Source organism: Oncorhynchus masou, chromosome 30 (assembly GCF_036934945.1).
Source record: "Oncorhynchus masou masou isolate Uvic2021 chromosome 30, UVic_Omas_1.1, whole genome shotgun sequence".
NCBI lineage: Eukaryota > Metazoa > Chordata > Actinopteri > Salmoniformes > Salmonidae > Oncorhynchus > Oncorhynchus masou.
The window spans coordinates 31,426,266-31,447,372 of record NC_088241.1 but is presented as its reverse complement, the minus strand read 5'-3'; the positions used below and the strand labels follow the sequence as shown (position 1 = coordinate 31,447,372).

The 21,107-nt window shown below is 42.4% G+C and overlaps 1 protein-coding gene across 15 annotated transcripts in view; it reads left to right on the top strand.

Moving 5' to 3' along the window:
* The window catches only part of LOC135522524 (polycomb protein SCMH1-like), a 38,650-nt gene that overhangs the window by 15,479 nt on the left and 2,064 nt on the right, over positions 1-21,107 (top strand). For 9 of the 15 annotated variants that reach the window (XM_064948858.1, XM_064948862.1, XM_064948856.1 and 6 more), the window contains 9 exons: positions 111-357; positions 13,355-13,590; positions 13,861-14,037; positions 14,149-14,275; positions 14,518-14,718; positions 15,003-15,170; positions 15,352-15,477; positions 17,933-18,064; positions 18,282-18,415. In XM_064948858.1, coding sequence (XP_064804930.1) covers positions 111-357; positions 13,355-13,590; positions 13,861-14,037; positions 14,149-14,275; positions 14,518-14,718; positions 15,003-15,170; positions 15,352-15,477; positions 17,933-18,064; positions 18,282-18,415 — 1,548 coding nt within the window. Of the gene's footprint in view, positions 1-110; positions 358-13,354; positions 13,591-13,860; positions 14,038-14,148; positions 14,276-14,517; positions 14,719-15,002; positions 15,171-15,351; positions 17,602-17,932; positions 18,065-18,281; positions 18,416-21,107 lie in introns of those variants that run through there. The other 6 variants (XR_010452694.1, XM_064948865.1, XR_010452693.1 and 3 more) reach the window with 6 other exon arrangements.

Below are 21,107 nucleotides of genomic sequence, written 5' to 3'. Positions count from 1 at the left end.
AATAAAGCTTCCGAACAATTTCACATTTCATCTGGATAATCCCACATTTACCCACTCCCTTGTCACTGACCTCTCCCGTCCCTGCCACCTCCCTTCCCCTCGTACCCCAGCAGGAGCCCCCGGTCCCAGAGCAGAACTCCTTCCAGGTGGGCATGAAGCTGGAGGCAGTGGACCGCAAGAACCCCCACTTCATCTGCCCAGCCACGGTGGGGGCGCTGCGTGGCGTGGAGGTGCTCGTCACCTTCGACGGCTGGCGGGGTGCTTTCGACTACTATTGCCGCTACGACTCCCGGGACATCTTCCCCGTGGGCTGGTGCTCTCTCACCGGGGACAACCTGCAGCCGCCTGGCACCAAAGGTCTGTGCGTGTCTGTGTGTATGGACAGTATGTGTGTTTGTTTGTTTGTCACCCTGTAGACTTGTCACCCTGTTCTCTGAATGAGATAAGTGGTTTATTAGGTCAATAGAGCGCACCTTTGAAATTCCTTCTCGTGTTGGAGGAAGACATAATGTGAGTGAATGAGTGAGGAAGGACAGAAGGGCGAGAAAGAGAAAGGGTCACTTTTGTAAGAGTGTGTTTTATGAGATCTTGGCACAGGACTGTGGGGGGGGGGGGTAAAGCTATGAGAGTGTATGCCCCACTCTATGGGCCTCATGCTGGCACTAAAATGGGCCAAGGCAAAGGGGGCATCCAGGATAACCAGAGACTGAGAGAAAGAAGGAGAAAAAAACAATAGGGAAAAGGCGATGTCTGCGAAAAGCAGGCATTCGGAAAGTATTCAGACCCCTTGACTCTTTCCACATTTTGTGACGTTACAGGCTTTTTAAAATGGATTAAACATTTCGCAAATGAATTAAAAACTGATATCACATTTACATTGAGACCCTTTACTCTGTACTTTGTTGAAGCACCTTTGGCAGCAATTACAGCCTCAAGTCTTTGGTATGACGCTACAAGCTTGGCCCACCTGTATTTGGGGAGTTTTTCCCATCCCATTCCCGAGCGTCACTGCAGAGCTATTTTCAGGTCTCTCAAGAGATGTTCGATCGGGTTCTGGGCTCTGGCTGGGCCACACGAGCATTCAGAGACTTGTCTCAACGCCACTCCTGGATGTGTGCTTAAGGTTGTTGACCTGTTAAAAGGTGAACATTCGCCCTAGTCTGAGGTCCTGAGAATCTTGTTTCTCATGGTCTGAGAGTAGTTTAGGACCAAGTGACCCTCGGGTTCTTAGTCACCTCCCTGACCAAGGCCCTTCTCCCCCGATTGCTCAGTTTTGCCTGCCGGACGGCCAGCTCTAGGAAGAGTCTTGGTGGTTCCAAACTTCTTCCATTTAAGATTGACGGAGGCCATTGTGTTGTTTTGTTTGTTTTGTTTCAATGCTTCAGCCGTTTTTGGTACCCTTCTCCAGATCTGTGCCTTAACACAATCCTGTCTCGGAGCTCTACGGACAATTCCTTTGACCTCATGGCTTGGTTTTTGCTCTGACATGCATTGTCAGTTGTGGGACCTTTATACAGACAGATGTGTGCCTTTTCCAAATCATGTCCAATCAATTGAATTTACCACAGTTGGACTCCAATCAAGTTGTAGAAACATCTCAAGGATGATCAATGGAAACAGGATGCACCTGAGCTCAATTTTGAGTCTCATATTGAAGGGTCTGAATACTTATGTAAATACGGTGTCTGTTTTTGTTTTTTAATACATTTGCTAACATTTCTAAAAACCTGTTTTCACTTTGTCATTATGGGGTATTGTGTGTAGATTTATGATAATTTTTATTTAATCCATTTTAGATTAAGGCTGTAACATAACAATGTGGAAAAAGTCAAGGGATCTGAATACATTCCGAATGCACTGTAGTTTATATCTAGTTTTAGTTGTTCAATAAATTTACACTGAAAATATTTTTTTCATCTCATAAATTATATAAGCAATATACAGTACCAGCCAAAAGTTCATCAGCATGCACCATCACACCACCACCTCCATGATTCACGGTGGGAACTACACATGTGGAGATCATCCATTCACCTACTCCTGCGTCTCACAAAGACACGGTGGTTGGAACCAAAAACCATTCCTGTGGCGGTCCTCATTAGAGCCAGTTTCATCATAGTGCTTGATGGTTTTTGAGAATGCACTTGAAGAAGCTTTCTTTAAATTTTCCGGATTGACTGACCTTCATGTCTTAAAGTAATGATGGACTGTCGTTTCTCTTTGCTTATTTGAGCTGTTCTTGCTATAATATGGACTTGGTATTTTACCAAATAGGGCTATCTTCTGTATACCACCTCTACCTTGTCACAACACAACTGATTGTCTCAAACGCATTATTAAGGCTCGGACCCTTTTTTTAAATTTCAATTTTAGCCTAAAATGACATACCCAAATCTAACTGCCTGTAGCTAAGGACCTGAAGCAAGGATATGTATATTCTTGATACCGTTTGAAAATAAACACTTTGAAGTTTGTGGAAATGTTAAATTAGGAGAATAACACATTAGATCTTGTAAAAGATAATACAAAGTTTTTTTTTGTACCATCTTTGAAATGCAAGAGAAAGACCATAATGTATTATTCTAGCCCAGGCTAAATTTGGATTTTGGCCACTAGATGGCAGCAGTGTATGTGCAATGTTATAGACTGATTCAATGAACCATTGCATTTAAGTTCAAAATGTTATATCAAGACTGCCCAAATGTCAGTAATTGGTTTATTAATACAGTTTCAAGTTCATAACTGTGCACACTCAAACAATAGCATGGTATTATTTTACTGTAACAGCTAATGTCAATTGGACAGTGCAGTTAGATTAACAATAATTTAAGCTTTCTCCCAATATCAGATATGTCTATGTCCTAGAAAAATGTGATGTTACTTACAACCTCATGCTAATCCCGTTAACCTATGTTAGCTCAACTGTTAATGGGATTAGCATGAGGAGGACCCACCGATCCTGTAGAGGTTTTAATTTAAGAAGGAAAGAAATTACACAAATTAACTTTTAACATGGCGCACCTGTTAATTGAAATGAATTCCAGGTGACTACCTCATGAAGCTGGTTGAGAGAATGCCAAGTGTGCAAAGCTGTCATGAAGGCAAAGGGTTGCTGCTTTGAAGAATCTAAATATATCTGTTTAATACTTTTTTTTGTTATTACCATACGTGTTATTTTATAGTTTTGATGTATTCATTATTATTCTACAATGTAGAAAATAGTACAAATAAAGACAAATCCTTGAATGAGTAGGTGTGTCCAAACTTTTGACTGGTACTGTATGTATACGCTACCATTCAAAGGTTTGGGGTCTCTTAGAAATGTCCTTGTTTTTTTGAAAGAAAAACACTTTTTTTTTGTCCATTTAAGATATCAAATTGATCAGAAATGCAGTGTAGAAATTGTTAATGTTGTAAATGACTATTGCAGCTGGAAACTGCTGATTTTTAATGGAATATCTACATATGCGTACAGAGGCCCATTATCAGCAATCATCACTCCTGTTTTCCAATGGCACATTGTGTTAGCTAATCCAAGTTTATCATTTTAAAAGGCTCATTGATCAATGTCAACAGTGAAGAGGTGACTCCGGGATGCTGGCCTTCGAGGCAGAGTTGCAAAGAAAAAGTAATATCTCAGACTGGCCAATAAGAAGAAAAGATTAAGATGGGCAAAAGAGCACATACTGGACAGAGGAACACTGCCTAGAAGGCCAGCATCCCGGAATCGTCTCTTCACTGTTGACATTGAGACTGGTGTGTTGCATATACTATTTAATGGCGTGGCCAGTTGAGGACTTGTGAGGTGTCTGTTTCTCAAACTAGACACACTAATGTAGTTGTTATCTTGCTCAGTTGTGCACCAAGGCCTCTCACACTTCTTTCTATTCTGGTTGGAGACAGTTTGCGCTGTTCTGTGAAGGGAGTAGCACACAGCGTTGTACGAGATCTTCAGTTTCTTGGTAATTTTTGATTTGGATAGCATAACAACGTCTGTCAAACAGCGCCTGTCTGCATCAACAGCCTGCCGCCTCGTCCATGCACTGGCAGATGATGTGCATAGGATCGTTTAAGAGGGGCTCAATCAGGCTGAACCTTTTGCCCTGGCTTTTGATGATTGTACCCACAACACCGATGTAGCACAGTTGTTTGTGTGTGTATATGTCTGTCATTTTGATGGAAAGGAATTTAAACAAGAGCTGCTGGGACGGATTCCCATCGAAGGACACACCACCGAGGACATCATATTCACAGAGCTGGAAGAATTGTTTTACGCAGCATGCCTGTCATTCGAAAAAGTCAACATTGTGGTTACTGACTGGGCTCCTTTTATGGTGGGCAGGCACGGCCTGGTCATCAGGTTAAAGGAAATCGCCCCCCCAAGTGCAAGCCATTCATTATCTTATCCATCAGAGTGTGCTTGTGTGCCAGACTAAACGATAAACTAAAAGATGTAATGGATAAAGTAATGTGCATAATCAACTTTGTCAGGGAGACATCAAATTTTATTTGTCACATACACGTGGTTAGCAGATGTTAATGTGAGTGTAGCGAAATGCTTGTGCTTCTAGTCCTGACAGTACAGTAATATCTAACAAGTCATCTAACAATTCCACAACTACCTAATACACACATCTAAACTAAGGGATGGAATAACAATATACGTATATACATGTAAATATATGGATGAGCAATGACCGAGCGGCATAGGCAAGATGCAATAGATGGTGTAAAATACAGTATATACATATGAGATGAGTAATGCAAGATATGTAAACATTATTAAAGTGATGAGTGATCCTTTTATTAAAGTGGCCAATGATTTCGAGTCTGGCTGTTTAACAGTCTGATGGCTTGTTTTTCAGTCTCTCGGTCCCAGCTTTGATGTACCTGTACTGACCTCACCTTCTGGATGGTAGCGGGGTGAACAGGCAGTGGCTCGGGTGGTTGTTGTCTGTGATGATCTTTTTGGCCTCCCTGTGACATCGGGTGCTGTAGGTGTCTTGGAGGGCAGGTCGTTTTCCCCTGGTGATGCGTTGTGCAGACCGCACCACCCTCATAGGACATCATGTTACACAATACATGTATGTTTTCTTCGATAATGTGCATATTTATATCCAAAAATCTCAGTTTACATTGGCTCCTTACGTGCAGTAATGTTTTGATTTCAAAACATCTGGTGATTTTGCAGAAATACTAATAATAAACATTGATAAAAGATACTAGTGTTATTCACAGAATTAAAGAGACTTCTCCTTAATGCAACCACTGTGTCAGATTTCAAAAAAACTTTGCGAAAAAGCATAATCTGAGAACGGCGATCAGAACCCAAAACAGCCAGAGGAGAATAGCCGCCATTTTGAAATCAACAAAGTTAGAAACAACACCATAAATATTCACTTACCTTTGATGATCTTCATCAGAAGGCACTCCCAGGAATCCCAGTTCGACAATAAATTACTTTGTTCCATAAATTTCCATCATTTTTGTCCAAATAGCCACTTGTTAGCGTGTTCAGCCCAGTAATCCATCTTCATGTGGCGCGAGCATTTCATCCAGACAAAAACTCGAAAAGTTCCATTACAGTCCTTTAGAAACATGTCAAACGATGTATGGAATTAATCGTTAGGATGTTTTTAACCTCTTACACTTATGGTGGCGCTATTTCATTTTTGGAAGAAAAACGTTCCCGTTTTAAACAAGATATTTTGTCACAAAAAGATGCTCGACTATGCATATAATTGCTACTGTTCGAAAGAAAACACTCTGACGTGTCCAGAAATACAAATATCTTCTCTGTGCGTGCCCTTTAACGTGAGCTTCAGGCAAAACCAAGATGACTTGGCATCCAGGAAATGACAAGGATTTTTGAGGCTCTGTCTTTCATGATCTCCTTATATGGCTGTGAACGCAAGAGGAATGAGTCTGCCCTTTCTGTCGTTTCCCCAAGGTGTCTGCAGCATTGTGACGTATTTGTAGGCAGATCGTTGGAAGATTGACCATAAGAGACCACATTTACCACGTGTCCGCCCGGTGTCCTGCGCCGAAATTGGTGCGCAAAAGTCACCTGCCAGTATTTTTCCATGGGGCACAGAGAGAGAAGCAAGCTTCCATGAACTGCATGTCAATGAAGAGATATGTGAAAAAACACCTTGAGGATTGATTCCAAACAACGTTTGCCATGTTTCGGTCGATATTATGTAGTTAATCCGGAAAAAGTTTCACGTTGTAGGTGACTGCATTTTCGGTTCGTTTCGGTAGCCAGGCGCAATGTAGAAAACGGAACGATTTCTCCTACACACAGACGCTTTCAGGAAACACTGCGCATTTGGTATGTGGCTGGGAGTCTCCTCATTGAAAACATCAGAAGCTCTTCAAAGGTAAATGATTTTATTTATTTGGTTATCTGGCTTTTGTGAAAATGTTGCGTGCTACATGCTACACAAAATGCTATGCTAGCTTTGCATACTCTTACACAAATTAGTCAATTTCTATGGTTCAAAAGCATATTTTGAAAATCTGAGATGACAGTGTTGTTAAGAAAAGGCTAAGCTTGAGAGCAAACGCATTATTTTAATTTTATTTGCGATTTTCAGAAATCGTTAACGTTGCGTTATGCTAATGAGCCTGAGGCTTAGTCACAATCCCGGATCCGGGATGGGGAGTTTCAAGAGGTTAACATAAAACTTCAATAATGTTCCAACCGGAGAATTCCTTTGTCCTCAGAAAGGTACTGGAACGAGAGGTAACTCTGTCGGGAGCGCGCATCATGAGACCGAGGCACTATGCCAGACCACTGACTCAAACAGGTCTCATAAGCCCCTCCTTTATAGTAGAATCCTCATTCAAGTTTCAAAAGACGGGTGACATCTAGTGGAAGCCCTAGGAAGTGCAACCTCATCCATATCTCAATGTGTACTCGGTAGGCCAAGCTTTGAAAAACTACAAACCTCAGATGTCCCACTTCCTGGTTGGATTTTTCTCAGGTTTCTCAGACATCATTCAAACATTTTTAGAAACTTCCGAGTGTTTTCTATCCAATACTAATAATAATGTGCATATATTAGCATCTGGGACAGAGTAGGAGGCAGTTCACTCTGGGCACGTTATTCATCCAAAAGTGAAAATGCTGCCCCCTATCCCAAAAAGGTTAAACCTTCTTGGGTACAGGAACAATGCTGGCCATCTTCAAGCATGTGGGGACAGCAGACTGGGATAGGGAGAGATTGAATATGTCCGTAAACACACCAGCCAGCTGGTATGCGCAGTTTCTGAGGACATGGCAAGGGATGCTGCCTGGACTGGCAGCCTTGCGAGGGTTAACACGTTTAAATGTCTTACTCACGTCGGCCATGGAGAAGGAGGGGGGTGGGCCCTCAGTCCTTGGTAGCGGGCCGCGTCGGTGGCACTGTATTATCCTCAAAGCAGGCAAATAAGGTGTTTAGTTTGTCTGGAAGCAAGCACCCAACACCTTCTTTTCCACAAGCTTGTGACAGAATTGCTGGCTGAGTAAAGGAAAAGCGCTGGAGTGGTTCTGTGGGCTGCGTGACCAGATTACCGGTTTTCCCAGAAAAAGCAAAATCTGTGCAGCAGCTGACCACCTTCGCATTCTGGAAAATGAGGATTTCCTCTCCGTTCTGTTTTTGGCTGACCTGTTCTGTCACTTTAAACGGGTTAAATCTGCCGTTATACAAGGAAGAGGGAAAACAGTCGTGGACATGGTGGAAAAACTTGAGGCCTTTACTAGGAACCTTGAGTAGTTCGATTTTGACTTTTCATCTGGAAGGCTGCGCCTACACACGTTGAAAAATCAGGAGTGCCATGTCCCTGAATGCATTTTGGGTGGCAAGCTCAGAGGAATACAGCACAGTAAAGAAACTTGCATTTTATGTGCTAACAATGTTTGGATCAACTTACACCTGCGCGTCCTCTTTTTCCTCTGTGAACGCAATCTAGACTCACGACAGAAACTGGATTTCACAAGTCATTCAAGGACTGCCTGCGTATCAAAATCACATCCAGCTCACCCACCATCAACAAGATCGTGTCCGAGGATAAATGCAACTTTTCCCATTGAGTAAGTAACTTAGTAGCCTATATGACTTAGCAAATACTAAGTACTTATCCAAGGCTATTTAGGTCTCATGCTGACAGTATTTTCTGTTCTGTCATTACAGGAGCAGGCTATCCCGAGACATTCAGACATTTGCAGACGTCACCTTTTTTTCTTTACATTATTGTTTTATGTAGGATGCTACATTTTTGTCCAGTTGCCATTGTAAGGCCCAATTGGAAAAACGTCCACTTCTATTAGGCCACATTTATTTCTTGTGAAAAATGCTGTTAAGCCATAGCCTACCTCACCCAAGTTATTTTATGTAAGGCTCGGAAGAAATAGGCTGCAAATAAGCTCTCTTGTTTATAAAGTCAAATTAAAATGAAGATATATATTCCTGTGCGCCACATGCATAACAAGTTAGCTAGGTTATAATTTCAACACCAGGCGCTGTTCACCTCCTATTGATTGCGCTGCGGTCACAGCTTTACATTTCAGCACCACAAAATGGTCCGTTGACTGTCTCTTCTCATCATGAATGTTAAATGTAACTTTTGCGTTATTTAGGTGGGGTAACTTCCTTCTTTTTGCATCGCGGGTCTGATGGGGGTGTGTCGGATAAGGTGGAGGTGATATTATCCATAACTAGCCTCAAGCACTTCATGATGACGTAAGTGCTACTGGGCGATGGTAATTTAGTTCAGTTACCTTCACTTTCCTTTTGCAATTGTGGACAACAGACTGGGATAGGGAAAGACTGAATATGTCCGTAAACACACCAGCCAGCTGGTCTGCACATGTTCTGGTTGTATTGCTACACCATCCAAAGCCTAATTAATAACTTCACCATGCTCAAAGGGACATTCAGTGTTTGCTTTGTAAAAAATTAGTGCCCTTCTTTGCAAGGCATTGTAAAGGTCCTTAATCCTTTTGGTTGAATCTGTGCTTAGAATTCTCTACTCAACTGAGGGATCTTAAAGATAATTGAGTGTGTGAGGTACATTCACTATATATACAGAAGTATGTGGACACCCCTTCAAATTAGCGGATTCCACACCCGTTGCTGACAGATTTATAAAATCGAGCACACTGCCATGCAATCTCCATACACAAACATTGGCAGTAGAATGGCCTTACTGAAGAGGTCAGTGGCTTTCAACGTGGCACCGGCATAGGATGCCACCTTTCCAACAAGTCAGTTCATCAAATCTCTACCCTGCTAGAGCTGCCCTGGTCAACTGTAAGTGCTGTTATTGTGAAGTGGGAAAGTCTAGGAGCAACAACGGCTCAGCCACAAAGTGGTAGGCCACACAAGCTCACAGAACGGGACTGCCGAGTGCTGAAGCGCGTAGCACGTAAAAACCGTCTGTCTTCGGTGGCAGCACTCACTACCGAGTTCCAAAGTGCCTCACTTCATGAAATGGGTTTCCATGGCAGAGCAGCTGCACACAAGCCTAAGATCACCATGCGCAATGCCAAGCGGTGTAAAGCTCGCCATTGGACTCTGGAGCAGTGGAAACTGGTTCTCTGGAGTAGTGAATCACGCTTCACCATCTGGCAGTCGGAAGAACGAATCTGGGTTTGGCGGATGCCAGGAGAACGCTACCTTCCCCAATTTATAGTGCCAACTGTAAAGTTTGGTGTAAAGAGGATTAATGGTCTGGGGCTGTTATAAATGGTTAGGGCTAGGAAATCTTAACGCTACAGCATACAACGACATTCTAGACGATTCTGTGCTTCCAACTTTGTGGCAACAGTTTGGGGAAAGCCCTTTCTTGTTTTAGCATAACAACGCCTCCATGCACAAAGCGAGGTCCATACAGACAGAAATGGTTTGTCGAGATCAGTGTGGAATAACTTGGCTGGCCTGCACAGAGCCCTGACCTCAACCCCATTGAACACATTTTGGATGAATTCGAACGCTGACTTCGCGCCAGACCTAATCGCCCAACATCAGTGCCTGACCTCACTTATGCTCTTGTGTCTGAATGGAAGCAAGTCCCCGCAGCAATATTCCAACATCTAGCCTTTGCCAGAAAAGTGGAGGCTGTTATAGCAGCAAAGGGGGGACCAATTAATACCCATGATTTTCGAATGAGATGTTCGACGAGCAGATGTCCACATACTTTTGGTCATGTAGTGTAGATGGTGTCGTCATTCAAAAATCATGTTACCCCCAATTATTGCACACAGAGTCCATGGAAACTATTATGTTATTTGTTAAGCACATTTTTACACCTGAATTTATTTAGGCTTGCCATAAAAAAATTATACTTATATAACCAAGACGTTTTTGTTATTTATTTTGTGTTAATTTGTAGTAATTTAGAAAAATGTCTTTTCACTTTGACATTAAGAGTATTTTGTGTAGATTTGTGACAAAAGAAAATCACAATATAATCCATTTTAATGCCTCTTTGCAACGCCACAAAATGTGAAGAAAATCCAAGTGGGGATATATGATAGGCACTGTGTCTCATGTGTCCATGAGTATATTTATAACCCGCAGACTTTATTTTGGTGCGTGCCATTATGGGTGTGTGTATTTTACAAACCTGGGTTCAAATACTATTTCAAATGTCTCAATTACTTTCACATACATTCAATGTACCTCTGGTCTCTTGGCAGCTCCCACCAGCCCAGTCCAAGCTCTTCTCTGTCCTTTCACCACAATGGTGGAACCAGCTTCCCCCTGAAGCTAGAACAGCATTGTATTTTCTTCCCGAAAACATGTGAAACCCTACCTCTTCAGAGTATCTTCTAAATTACTCAAATGTAAGTGAATTAAGTATTCTAATATATTATATTTGTAGTTGAATATTTGAATGTATTTTAATGTATTTGGAAATGACTCAAATACACTCCCATGCATTTAACCCAGGTATTTGAAAATAGTATTTGAAATAAGTATTTGGAAATAATAAATTTGTTTTTATTTTTTTTATTTTTACAAATAACCATTCAAATAATCAAATAAAAGTAATTGTTTTAATCTGTGTATTTGAAAATACTCAAATAAACAGAAAAAGTATTTTTAAATACCAGATACTCAAATACACATGTATTTGAACCCAGGTCTGGTATATTGCCCCACAGGCTAAGTCATGTGTTAAGTGCGAGTGTCTGCATTGTATCACTCATTGCAAGTTCTGCCATTGATATCTATCTCAGTGAAGAATTCTCTCAATTCTATCCAAAGGGCTTTATTGGCATGAGAAACATACTGTATGTTTACATTGTCAAAGCAAGTGAATCTATAATAAACAAAAGTAAAATAAACAATCAGGAAAGAATGGTAAATATTGACTCACAAAAGTTTCAAAAGAGTAGAGAGATTTCAAATGTTATATTATAGTTATGTATGGAGTTGTAACAATGTACAAAAGGGAAAAATAAATAAACAGAAATATGGGTTGTATTTACAATGGTGGTTGTTCTTAACTTGTTGCCATTTTTCTTGTGGCAACAGGTCACACATCTTGCTGCTGTGATGGCACACTGTGGTATTTCACCTAATAGATATGGGAGTTAATAAAAAATTGGATTTGTTTTCAAATTCTTTGTAGGTCGGTGTAATCTGAGGGAAATATGTGTCTCTAATATGGTCATACATATGTCAGAAGGTTAGGAAGTACAGCTTGGTTTCCACCTCATTTTGTGCGCAGTGTGCACATAGCCCACAAAATGAGGTGGAAACCAAGCTGCACTACCTGAAGTCAGGTCTGCCTACGGTGGCCTCTCAATAGCAAGGCTATGCTCACTGAGTCTGTACATAGTCAAATCTTTCCTTAATTTTGGGTCAGTCACAGTGGTTAGGCATTCTGGGCCAAATAGCATTGCAGTTTGCTCAGTTGTTTCGTAAATTCTTTCCAATGTGTCAAGTAATTATTGTTTTGTTTTCTCATGATTTGGTTGGGTCTCGTTGTGTTGCTGTCCTGGGGCCCTGTGGGGTGTGTTTGTGAACAGAGCCCCAGGACCAACTTGCTGAGGGGACACTTCTCCAGGTTCATCTCTCTATAGGTGATGGTTTTGTTATGGAAAGTTTGAAAATCATGACTGTTGTTATTGATACACCATCCAAAGTGTAATTAATAACTTTGCCATCCTCAAAGGGATATTCAATGTCTGCTTTTTAACATTTATTTGACTCTTTTTTTTTTAAACCTATCTACCAATAGGTGCCCTTTGCAAGGCATAGGAAAATCTTGGTCAGTGGTTTTGGTGGTTGAATCTGTGTTTGAAATTCACTGCTCGACTGAGGGACCTTACAATTATCTGTATGTGTGGGGCACAGAGATGTATTCATTTAAAATAATGTTAAACACTATTATTGCACACATGCAACTTATTATGTGACTTGTTAAGCAAATGTTTACTCCTGAACTTATTTAGGCTTGCCATAACAAAGGGGTTGAATACTTATTGACTCAAGACATTTCAGCTTTTCATTTTTTTGTTACCTGTGGTGCTGATGTTTAAGCTGAGGCAGGTATAGTTTGTTGTGTGCTCTCGGTCAACGGTGACTAGATTGGAATTTGTATATGTAGTCCTGGCAACACTCTTTCTCCCTCTGTCTCTCTTCCTTCCCTATGAAGGCAGGGTAGTAAAATAGTGTAACACAAGTGTGTAACACAACTTGCCCCTTTGTTCCACAGCTGAAAGCAAACTGGGTCACCATGGCCCTCCTTAACACAAAAGCTGTCTGGTTCTATGTGCACGGGCCGGGTCTACCACTCCTGCTGTGTTGTTAGAGGCATTACTTGATCAGTGGCTGTTTATGTCATGATTTTTGATTAATTTGCTGCTCTTTCCTGGTTTGTTATGTGTTATTGTGTATTACCAAACAGTCATGGGGTCAATTTGATGCTACTTCCCGAGTCTGACATTCATTGTTTCCTGCCAAGTGTAACGGATGTGAAATGGCTAGCTTGGTTAGCGGTGCGCGCTAAATAGTGTTTCAATCAGTGACGTCACTTGCTCTGAGACCTTGAAGTAGTAGTTCCCCTTGCTCTGCAAGGGCCGCGGCTTTTGTGGAGCGATGGGTAACGATGCTTCGTGGGTGACTGTTGTTGATATGTGCAGAGGGTCCCTGGTTCGCGCCCGGGTATGGGTGAGGGGACGGTCTAAAGTTATACTGTTACACAGGCAGCATTTGAATGAAAGAAGGAAATAATGAATTACATAACTTGAATGAATATCTCTAGACTAGAGGATAAATTGCATTTGTTTGATTCCTTAACATCCTATTTGAACTTTTTGTTTTTACACTCCCCTATTTCTTTCTCTCTCTGGGGACAGCAGTGCTACCCAAGACCCTCGGTTGCCTTTCAGACGGTAGCGAGGGAACAGCCATGCACCCCATGCCAGGACAGCCGCCTGGCCAACGGGGACGCAAGCCAGGCTGCAGGAAAGCCAAGCTGACAGGGCCCTGGGGGCAGAAGGGGGCCGGAGTAGGACCACAGGCCCCCCCGTCCGGAAAGGGACTGGAGCCTATCAAGGTCCCCAAGAAGAGAGGCCCCAAACCGGGGAGTAAGGTACAGACCAAGGACCCGGGTGGGGTGGGGTAGGGTGGGTAGGGTTGGGTGGGTAGGGTGGGGTAGGGTTGTATGTTTCATCCTGTGTCGCAGCATCAAAATAGTATTTTATAATAACAACCTTATTGGTCAAAAGTTTAACTAAAGTCAAGAATTCACTTCTATTCTAATTCCACTGCTACTGAGAAAAGTAACGTTTGACCTCCAATTAACAACTAGAGTGGTTGACTTGACCCTAACAGTGTCCTCTCACTCCTCCTCTGTGTTTAGTTGGGCTGGGCGAAGAGAGAAGGCTGGCTGGAGGGTGCCATGGCAGGCCCAGGGCGACCCGTGTCCCGGCCCAGAGGGAGGCTGCCAGCCAACTGGACCCAGAGGATGGCACTGCAGGAGGGACAAGTGGAGTCTATCAAGATCCCCAAAAAGAGAGGGCCCAAGCCCGGCAGCAAGGTAACCACACACACACACACAATTATATATTTTTTAGGTTTTTATGGATGAGGGCATACCACCCCACTAAACATTGTGTATATGTGTGTGTGTGTGTGTCTGTGTGAACAGAGAAAACAGCGGGTGGTGCCCAACCCCGTGCCCGTTTCCCCCAACAGTAGTATGCCAGAGCCAGATACCAGCACGGTGCCTCTGGACAACGCCACCATCCCCAGCGCCGCCTTGCATGCTGCCACAGGTAAACACACACAAAATAATACTTCGTCCCTGCAAATAATACTCATATGGATTTCTGTGGAGCGCAATGCAACTTTTATTATGAATACTTGTATGCCCTCGGACATCCTTGTGAGTCAATAATCCATGAAAATGCATTAAGTCGAATCTGCCTTTTTCAGCCGGAGTGGTATACACGCTGAATGTTTGATGCCTCTGTGTTTGTTTCCGTGAACTGCCTGCATCTACCTACGTGTCCCACAGTGTGTGTCTACCTGAACAAGTATGGGAAGGTGGGGCCCCACTTGGACGGGCGGCGGGTGCAGCAGCTGCCCGACCACGTTGGTCCAGGCCGGGCTTCCTCGGTGCTACAGCAGTGTGTCCAGGCCTGTGTGGACTGTGCCCACAACCAGAGCTCTGTCTTCTCCTGCCTCAAGCCAGGCCATGGAGGAGAGGTCATATCAGGTAAGGTCTGGGACTGGTACCTGCTTTCTGTATGGGCTATTTTCTCTATGCACTTTATTAGAAGTTTGCTTATAGAGATAATCAAATAGTCTTTGCATTTCCTTAAAAAATATGATTTTTCCTTCATTTATTTCAGCCTCCCTGTGCACTACACCAGAACCATTTTTTCTTTCTTCCTGAAATTGATCAAACCATAGCTCTATATCTCCTATTCACTTGGCATTGCTGCTAAATGTGAGGAACAGTATTGGCTGTCTGAGCCTAACCCTCTGTGTCCCATGCAGCCCACTTCGGCCACCAGCACCATACCCTCACCCTGCCCACGGTCAACAGCGTCACGCACGTCCTGCACTTCCTGGAGAAACTCTGTCACAACCTCTACTGTGACCCTCTGTTTGGGAGCCAGCCCATCCCTAGAGGGGGCCTGCATTACGACAGCCATGCCAACCCAGGTCAGCACACACACACACTGTACTGGGGCATAACCATGGCTTTTCTGTTGATTCAGGACAGAAAATGGTTGTCTTTCTTTTTGGCCTTTTCAACATTGTAACAGTGTCGATTTGAGTCAAGTATGTATGTATTTACTTTTCACTCCTCACTGTTTCTCTTTTCTGATACGACTCCCTCCAGAAAGCAGAAGTTTTAGGGAGGGCCTCACGACGGGTCCAGGAAGAGGCTCCAAGCGGTTCCTTCAAGAATCCTACTACAGCCCCCTCCCCCACAAGCTGGCCAAAAACCTCTGCCTCTCCTCGGAAGGTACAGCTCCTTAGAAACTCCTTAGGAAATCCTTAACGCTTCATTTAAAATACCTTGATTGATAAAAATAGAAACATACACCTTTAATGGGTCAAACAAATGGAAAACATTTGTGCACAAACAAAAACTCTTATTTTAGGGTGTAGCTTGGAGGTCAGACAGTTTTTATTTTAGGGTGTAGCTAGGACTGTGGAGGTCAGCCAATTTTTATTTTAGGGTGTAGCTAGGACTGGAGGTCAGCCAGTTTTTATTTTCGAGTGTAGCTAGGACTGTGGAGGTCAGTTTTTATTTTAGGGTGTAGCTAGGACTGTGGAGGTCAGCCAGTTTTTATTTTAGGGTGTAGCTAGGACTGGAGGTCAGCCAGTTTTGTAATGCAAAAGTCTGACGGGTCTCACGGTAATTGACCGTTAATTAACAGCAACACGTTTAGCATCTCCAGATAGGCCTCCACGAATACAAGCTGCGTACCAGCCACATACAAGCTGCATACCAGCCACATACAAGCTGCATACCAGCCACATACAAGCTGCATACCAGCATTTTAAAAATGTAGATGTTCCCAAAGGCTCGCGCATCAGCAGCTTGTATCTTGTCAGCTAAGTGAACAAGCCTACAGCCTGTGGCATGGAGCATAGCCAGATAACATACAGTATGCCAACTCACATTCTGTTCTTCGGAAATGCATTTTCTTCAAATCATAATGTTTCTTTAGACCTGACTATAATGGATTTATTGTGATGGTGTATATTCAATTTAATATACACCAATAAGAAACATGAAGTATTTCTTAAGAACAGAATGTGAGTTGGCATACTGTATGTTATCTGGCTATGCTCCATGCCACAGGCTGTAGGCTTGTTCACTTAGCTGACAAGATATGCTAATAAGTCCTGTGCCATTATTTTGTATTATGATTTTATATAATTGAACTTAAATAAAATAGAAAGGATATTTTTCCCATTCCAGAGCGAGTGCGCATATGAAGTGGTTATGTTGAGCGTAAAAGTGAACCTTTGAAACAGGTCAGTTAGGTTTACAGTTATTTGGCAACTGTAGTTGTGACTGATACAAACCTTAGAATGTCTTACAAATTCAAACAAATCCAAACATATGGGCTGCATGATGCGACTATAGACTCTTTATGATTTGATTAAGTCGTACAAAAAAGCTTGCACTGTTTCTTGCCTCAGACTGCACAGTTGTTCACTCATAAAGTGATCATATTTTTACCCATCAGACTATTCTCAATTTAATCTCATCTTTACTAATATGTACAATTTGTTTAGATTTAGAATGGCTCAATATCAAATGGGCAGGGGGAAAAGTACATGTCATCTGCATGCACTCGAATGGAGGCGGTGCACTTTCCCGCCAATACGTTTTTCAATGATGCCTGGTAGGCTACTTCAGTTTTATAGCAGAGGCAAGCAAAATCTGTTTGGGAACATTGTTGGTACCATGTTTCCACTACAAAACATATTTCACTAAACTGTTGACAGCCCCTCTGCATGCTCTAGAAAGGAATAAAGGAGAGACGGGAGGAGATGGAAACGCATGGTGGTGAGGTAGTCTGTATAGCAAAAGGTAATATCATCCAATTTAGTTATGAAAATATAAAAATTCCCTATTAACTGGATAATCAAATACAAATTCACTAATTATAGGCTTATCTGTAAACAGCCCTGCACAACCCTCAGCATCGCCTAGGGCTATATATTCTCTCCCAGACTCGTTGATAGACATTTTGGAGCGTCCATAAGGTAACCAGTTCATCCAGTATGCATAATAATACAGTCCACACTCAAAGGCCATTACTAGAATTTGTATAGGCTAGACCAATTATGTACCAAAGACATCTTAAATAAGTTTTGTTTTTTGTTTTTTAGGCTATGTATTGTGTAACGGCACAATCATCATTTTAATTCAGGTATTTTTCGGGCTTAGGCTCATAAACTAATGCATAAGCTCTAAAATGCGTATTGGTGTTTTGAATGAATCATCACCTTAGAAGCGCTATCCATTTTGTTATGTTAGGCTTTGAAACAACATCCACAACAACAACGTTTTACACTCAGTTTCAACCTGCTGTTGAACTTCTTTCTTCAAATTGATCATCACAGTGAGGTGAGTTTTAAAAGCATAATACTGTTTTGATAGCAAGTGTTTGATGTGATTTTCAATATCATTTGCATTTATGTCAGAGTGGTTAGAGGGACACTAGGGCCCTGAGTACCAGGCCATTAGGACATAAGAGATTACCAAGACTCAACAGTCGCATGGAATTTTACTGCGGTCAGACCTCAAGGCTGTCGGTGTAGCGGTAATACGGTCACCGCAACAGCCCTGAGTGGAGCCAGTAATGTCCCACTAAGCAAACTTTTTGACTACAGTTAAACTACAGGCTACAGGTGTGTCACTTGGGCCTTGTCATTGACTCTCCTCCATGTTGTTCCAGGTGAGCCTTTCCTCATGGAGAATGGTGTAGGGGGGTCGGAGCACTTAAAGAAGAGCCCCCTGTCCCCGGGCTCGACAGGGCAGCCTCTGAGCCTGCGGTTCCCCACCAAGTTGCTACATCTCAACTCTTCAGGTAGGGGATCATCTTTAATTCAGTGCATGACATTAAAGGCAAAAATTATGTTGTCCAGTGGAATTTTTTTTCTCCATTTTTAGTGAAGCTAATTTATGGATTGTGTATGGCTTTACGGCAACACTTTAGATGGATATGCTCGTCATTCCATAATAACAAACCCCACTGGTGACTAATGTTCCTCTGTATCTCTACTCTGACCCGCCATCCGACACAGGCTCTGAGCGTTTCAGAGAGTGCCCCCGGCCCAGTGGCCAGGACCCCAACCTGTGGACGGTAGAGGACGTCATGCAGTTCATCAGAGACATAGACCCTCTACTGGCCCCCCACGCAGATCTCTTCAGAAAACACGTATGTATCGACAGAATTGAATAGAACAGTAGTATCCTATTGCATCTCTATGTACATGTCAGCCTGACCGCACAATCAGCAGAGGACACTTACAGTGCATTCGGAAAGTATTCACCCCCCTTGACTTTTTCCACATTTTGTGAAGTTTCAGCCTTACTAAAATGTATTAAATAATTTTTCCCCCCTCATCAAGCTACACACAATACTCCATAATGACAAAGCAAAACCAGGTTTTTATGAACATTTAACAAATTCATTAAAACATTTTTTAAAAGACATACAGTGGGGCAAAAAAGTATTTAGTCAGCAACCAGTTGTGCAAGTTCGCCCACTTAAAAAGATGAGGCCTGTAATTTTCATCATAGGTACACTTCAACTATGACAGACAAAATGAGAAGAAAAAATCCAGAAAATCACATTGTAGGATTTTTAATGAATTTATTTGCAAATTATGGTGGAAAATAAGTATTTGGTCACCTACAAACAAGCAAGATTTCTGGCTCTCACAGACCTGTAACTTCTTCTTTAAGAGGCTCCTCTGTCCTCCACTCGTTACCTGTATTAATGGCACCTGTTTGAACTTGTTGTCAGTATAAAAGACACCTGTCCACAACCTCAAACAGTCACACTCCAAACTCCACTATGGCCAAGACCAAAGAGCTGTCAAAGGACACCAGAAACAAAATTGTAGACCTGCACCAGGCTGGGCAGACTGAATCTGCAATAGGTAAGCAGCTTGGTTTGAAGAAATCAACTGTGGGAGCAATTATTAGGAAATGGAAGACATACAAGACCACTGATAATCTCCCTCGATCTGGGGCTCCACGCAAGATCTCACCCCGTGGGGTCAAAATGATCACAAGAACTGTGAGCAAAAATCCCAGAACCACACGGGGGGACCTAGTGAATGACCTGCAGAGAGCTGGGACCAAAGTAACAAAGCCTACCATCAGTAACATACTACGCAGCCAGGGACTCAAATCCTGCAGTGCCAGACGTGTCCCCCTGCTTAAGCCAGTACATGTCCAGGCCCGCCTGAAGTTTGCTAGAGAGCATTTGGATGATCCAGAAGAAGATTGGGAGAATGTCATATGGTCAGATGAAACCAAAATATAACTTTTTGGTTAAAACTCAACTCGTCGTGTTTGGAGGACAAAAAATGCTGAGTTGCATCCAAAGAACACCATACCTACTGTGAAGCATGGGGGTGGAAACATCATGCTTTGGGGCTGTTTTTCTGCAAAGGGACCAGGACGACTGATCCGTGTAAAGGAAAGAATGAATGGGGCCATGTATCGTGAGATTTTGAGTGAAAACCTCCTTCCATCAGCAAGAGCATTGAAGATGCATGACAATGATCCCAAACACACCGCCCGGGCAACGAAGGAGTGGCTTCGTAAGAAGCATTTCAAGGTCCTGGAGTTGCCCAGCCAGTCTCCAGATCTCAACCCCATAGAAAATCTTTGGAGGGAGTTGAAAGTCGTGTGTTGCCCTACAACAGCCCCAAAACATCACTGCTCTAGAGGAGATCTGCATGGAGGAATGGGCCAATATACCAGCAACAGTGTGTAAAAACCTTGTGAAGACTTACAGAAAACGTTAGACCTCGTATTGAGATAAGTATTTGGTCAAAAACAAAAGTTTATTTTCCACCATAATTTGCAAATAAATTCATTAAAAATCCTACATTGTGACATTCCTACATTTTTCATTTTGTCTGTCATAGTTGACCTGTACCTATGATGAAAATTACAGGCCTCTCATCTTTTTATATGGGAGAATTTGCACAATTGGTGGCTGACTAAATACTTTTTTGCCCCACTGTAAGTATTCAAACCCTTTACTCAAGTCTTCTTGGGTATGACGCTACAAGCTTGGCACACCTGTATTTAGGGAGTTTCTCCCATTCTTCTCTGCAGATCCTCTCAAGCTCTGTCAGGTTGGATGGGGAGCGTCACTGCACAGCTATTTTCAGGTCTCTCCAGAGATGTTCGATTGAGTACAAGTCTGGGCTCTCCCAGGGCCACTCAAGGACATTCAGAGACGTGTCCCGAAGCCACTCCTTAGTCTTGGTGGTTCCAAACTTCTTTTATTTAAGAATGATGGAGGCCACTGTATTCTTGGGGACCTTCATGCTGCAGAATTGTTTTGGTAATCGTTCCCAGATCTGTCCTGTCTTGGAGCTCTACGGACAATTCCTTTGACCTGATGGCTTGGTTTTTGCTCTGACATGCACTGTCAGCTGTGGGACCTTATATAGACAGGTGTGTGCCTGTCCAAATCATGTCCAATCAATTGAATTTACCACAGGTGGACTCCAATCAAGTTGTAGAAACATCCCAAGGATGATCAATGGAAACAGGATGCACCTGAGCTCAATTTTGAGTCTCATAGCGAAGGGTCTGAATACTTGTGTAAATATAAGGTATACTGTTTTTGTTTTTTAATACATTTGCAAACATTTATAAAAGCTGTTTTTGCTTTGTCATTATGGGGTATTGTGTGTAGATTGATGAGGGAAAAAATAATTTAATCCCTTCTAGAAGGGATTTAAGGTCAAGGGATGTGAATACTTTCCGAATGCACTGTATGTTATGCCATTGTTTTTAGTGCAAGGAGTTTTTTTTATTCTTAAGTGTTTTGTTGCGTTTATAACCTCCATATCAAATTCAAATATTATCCCACTCCTATG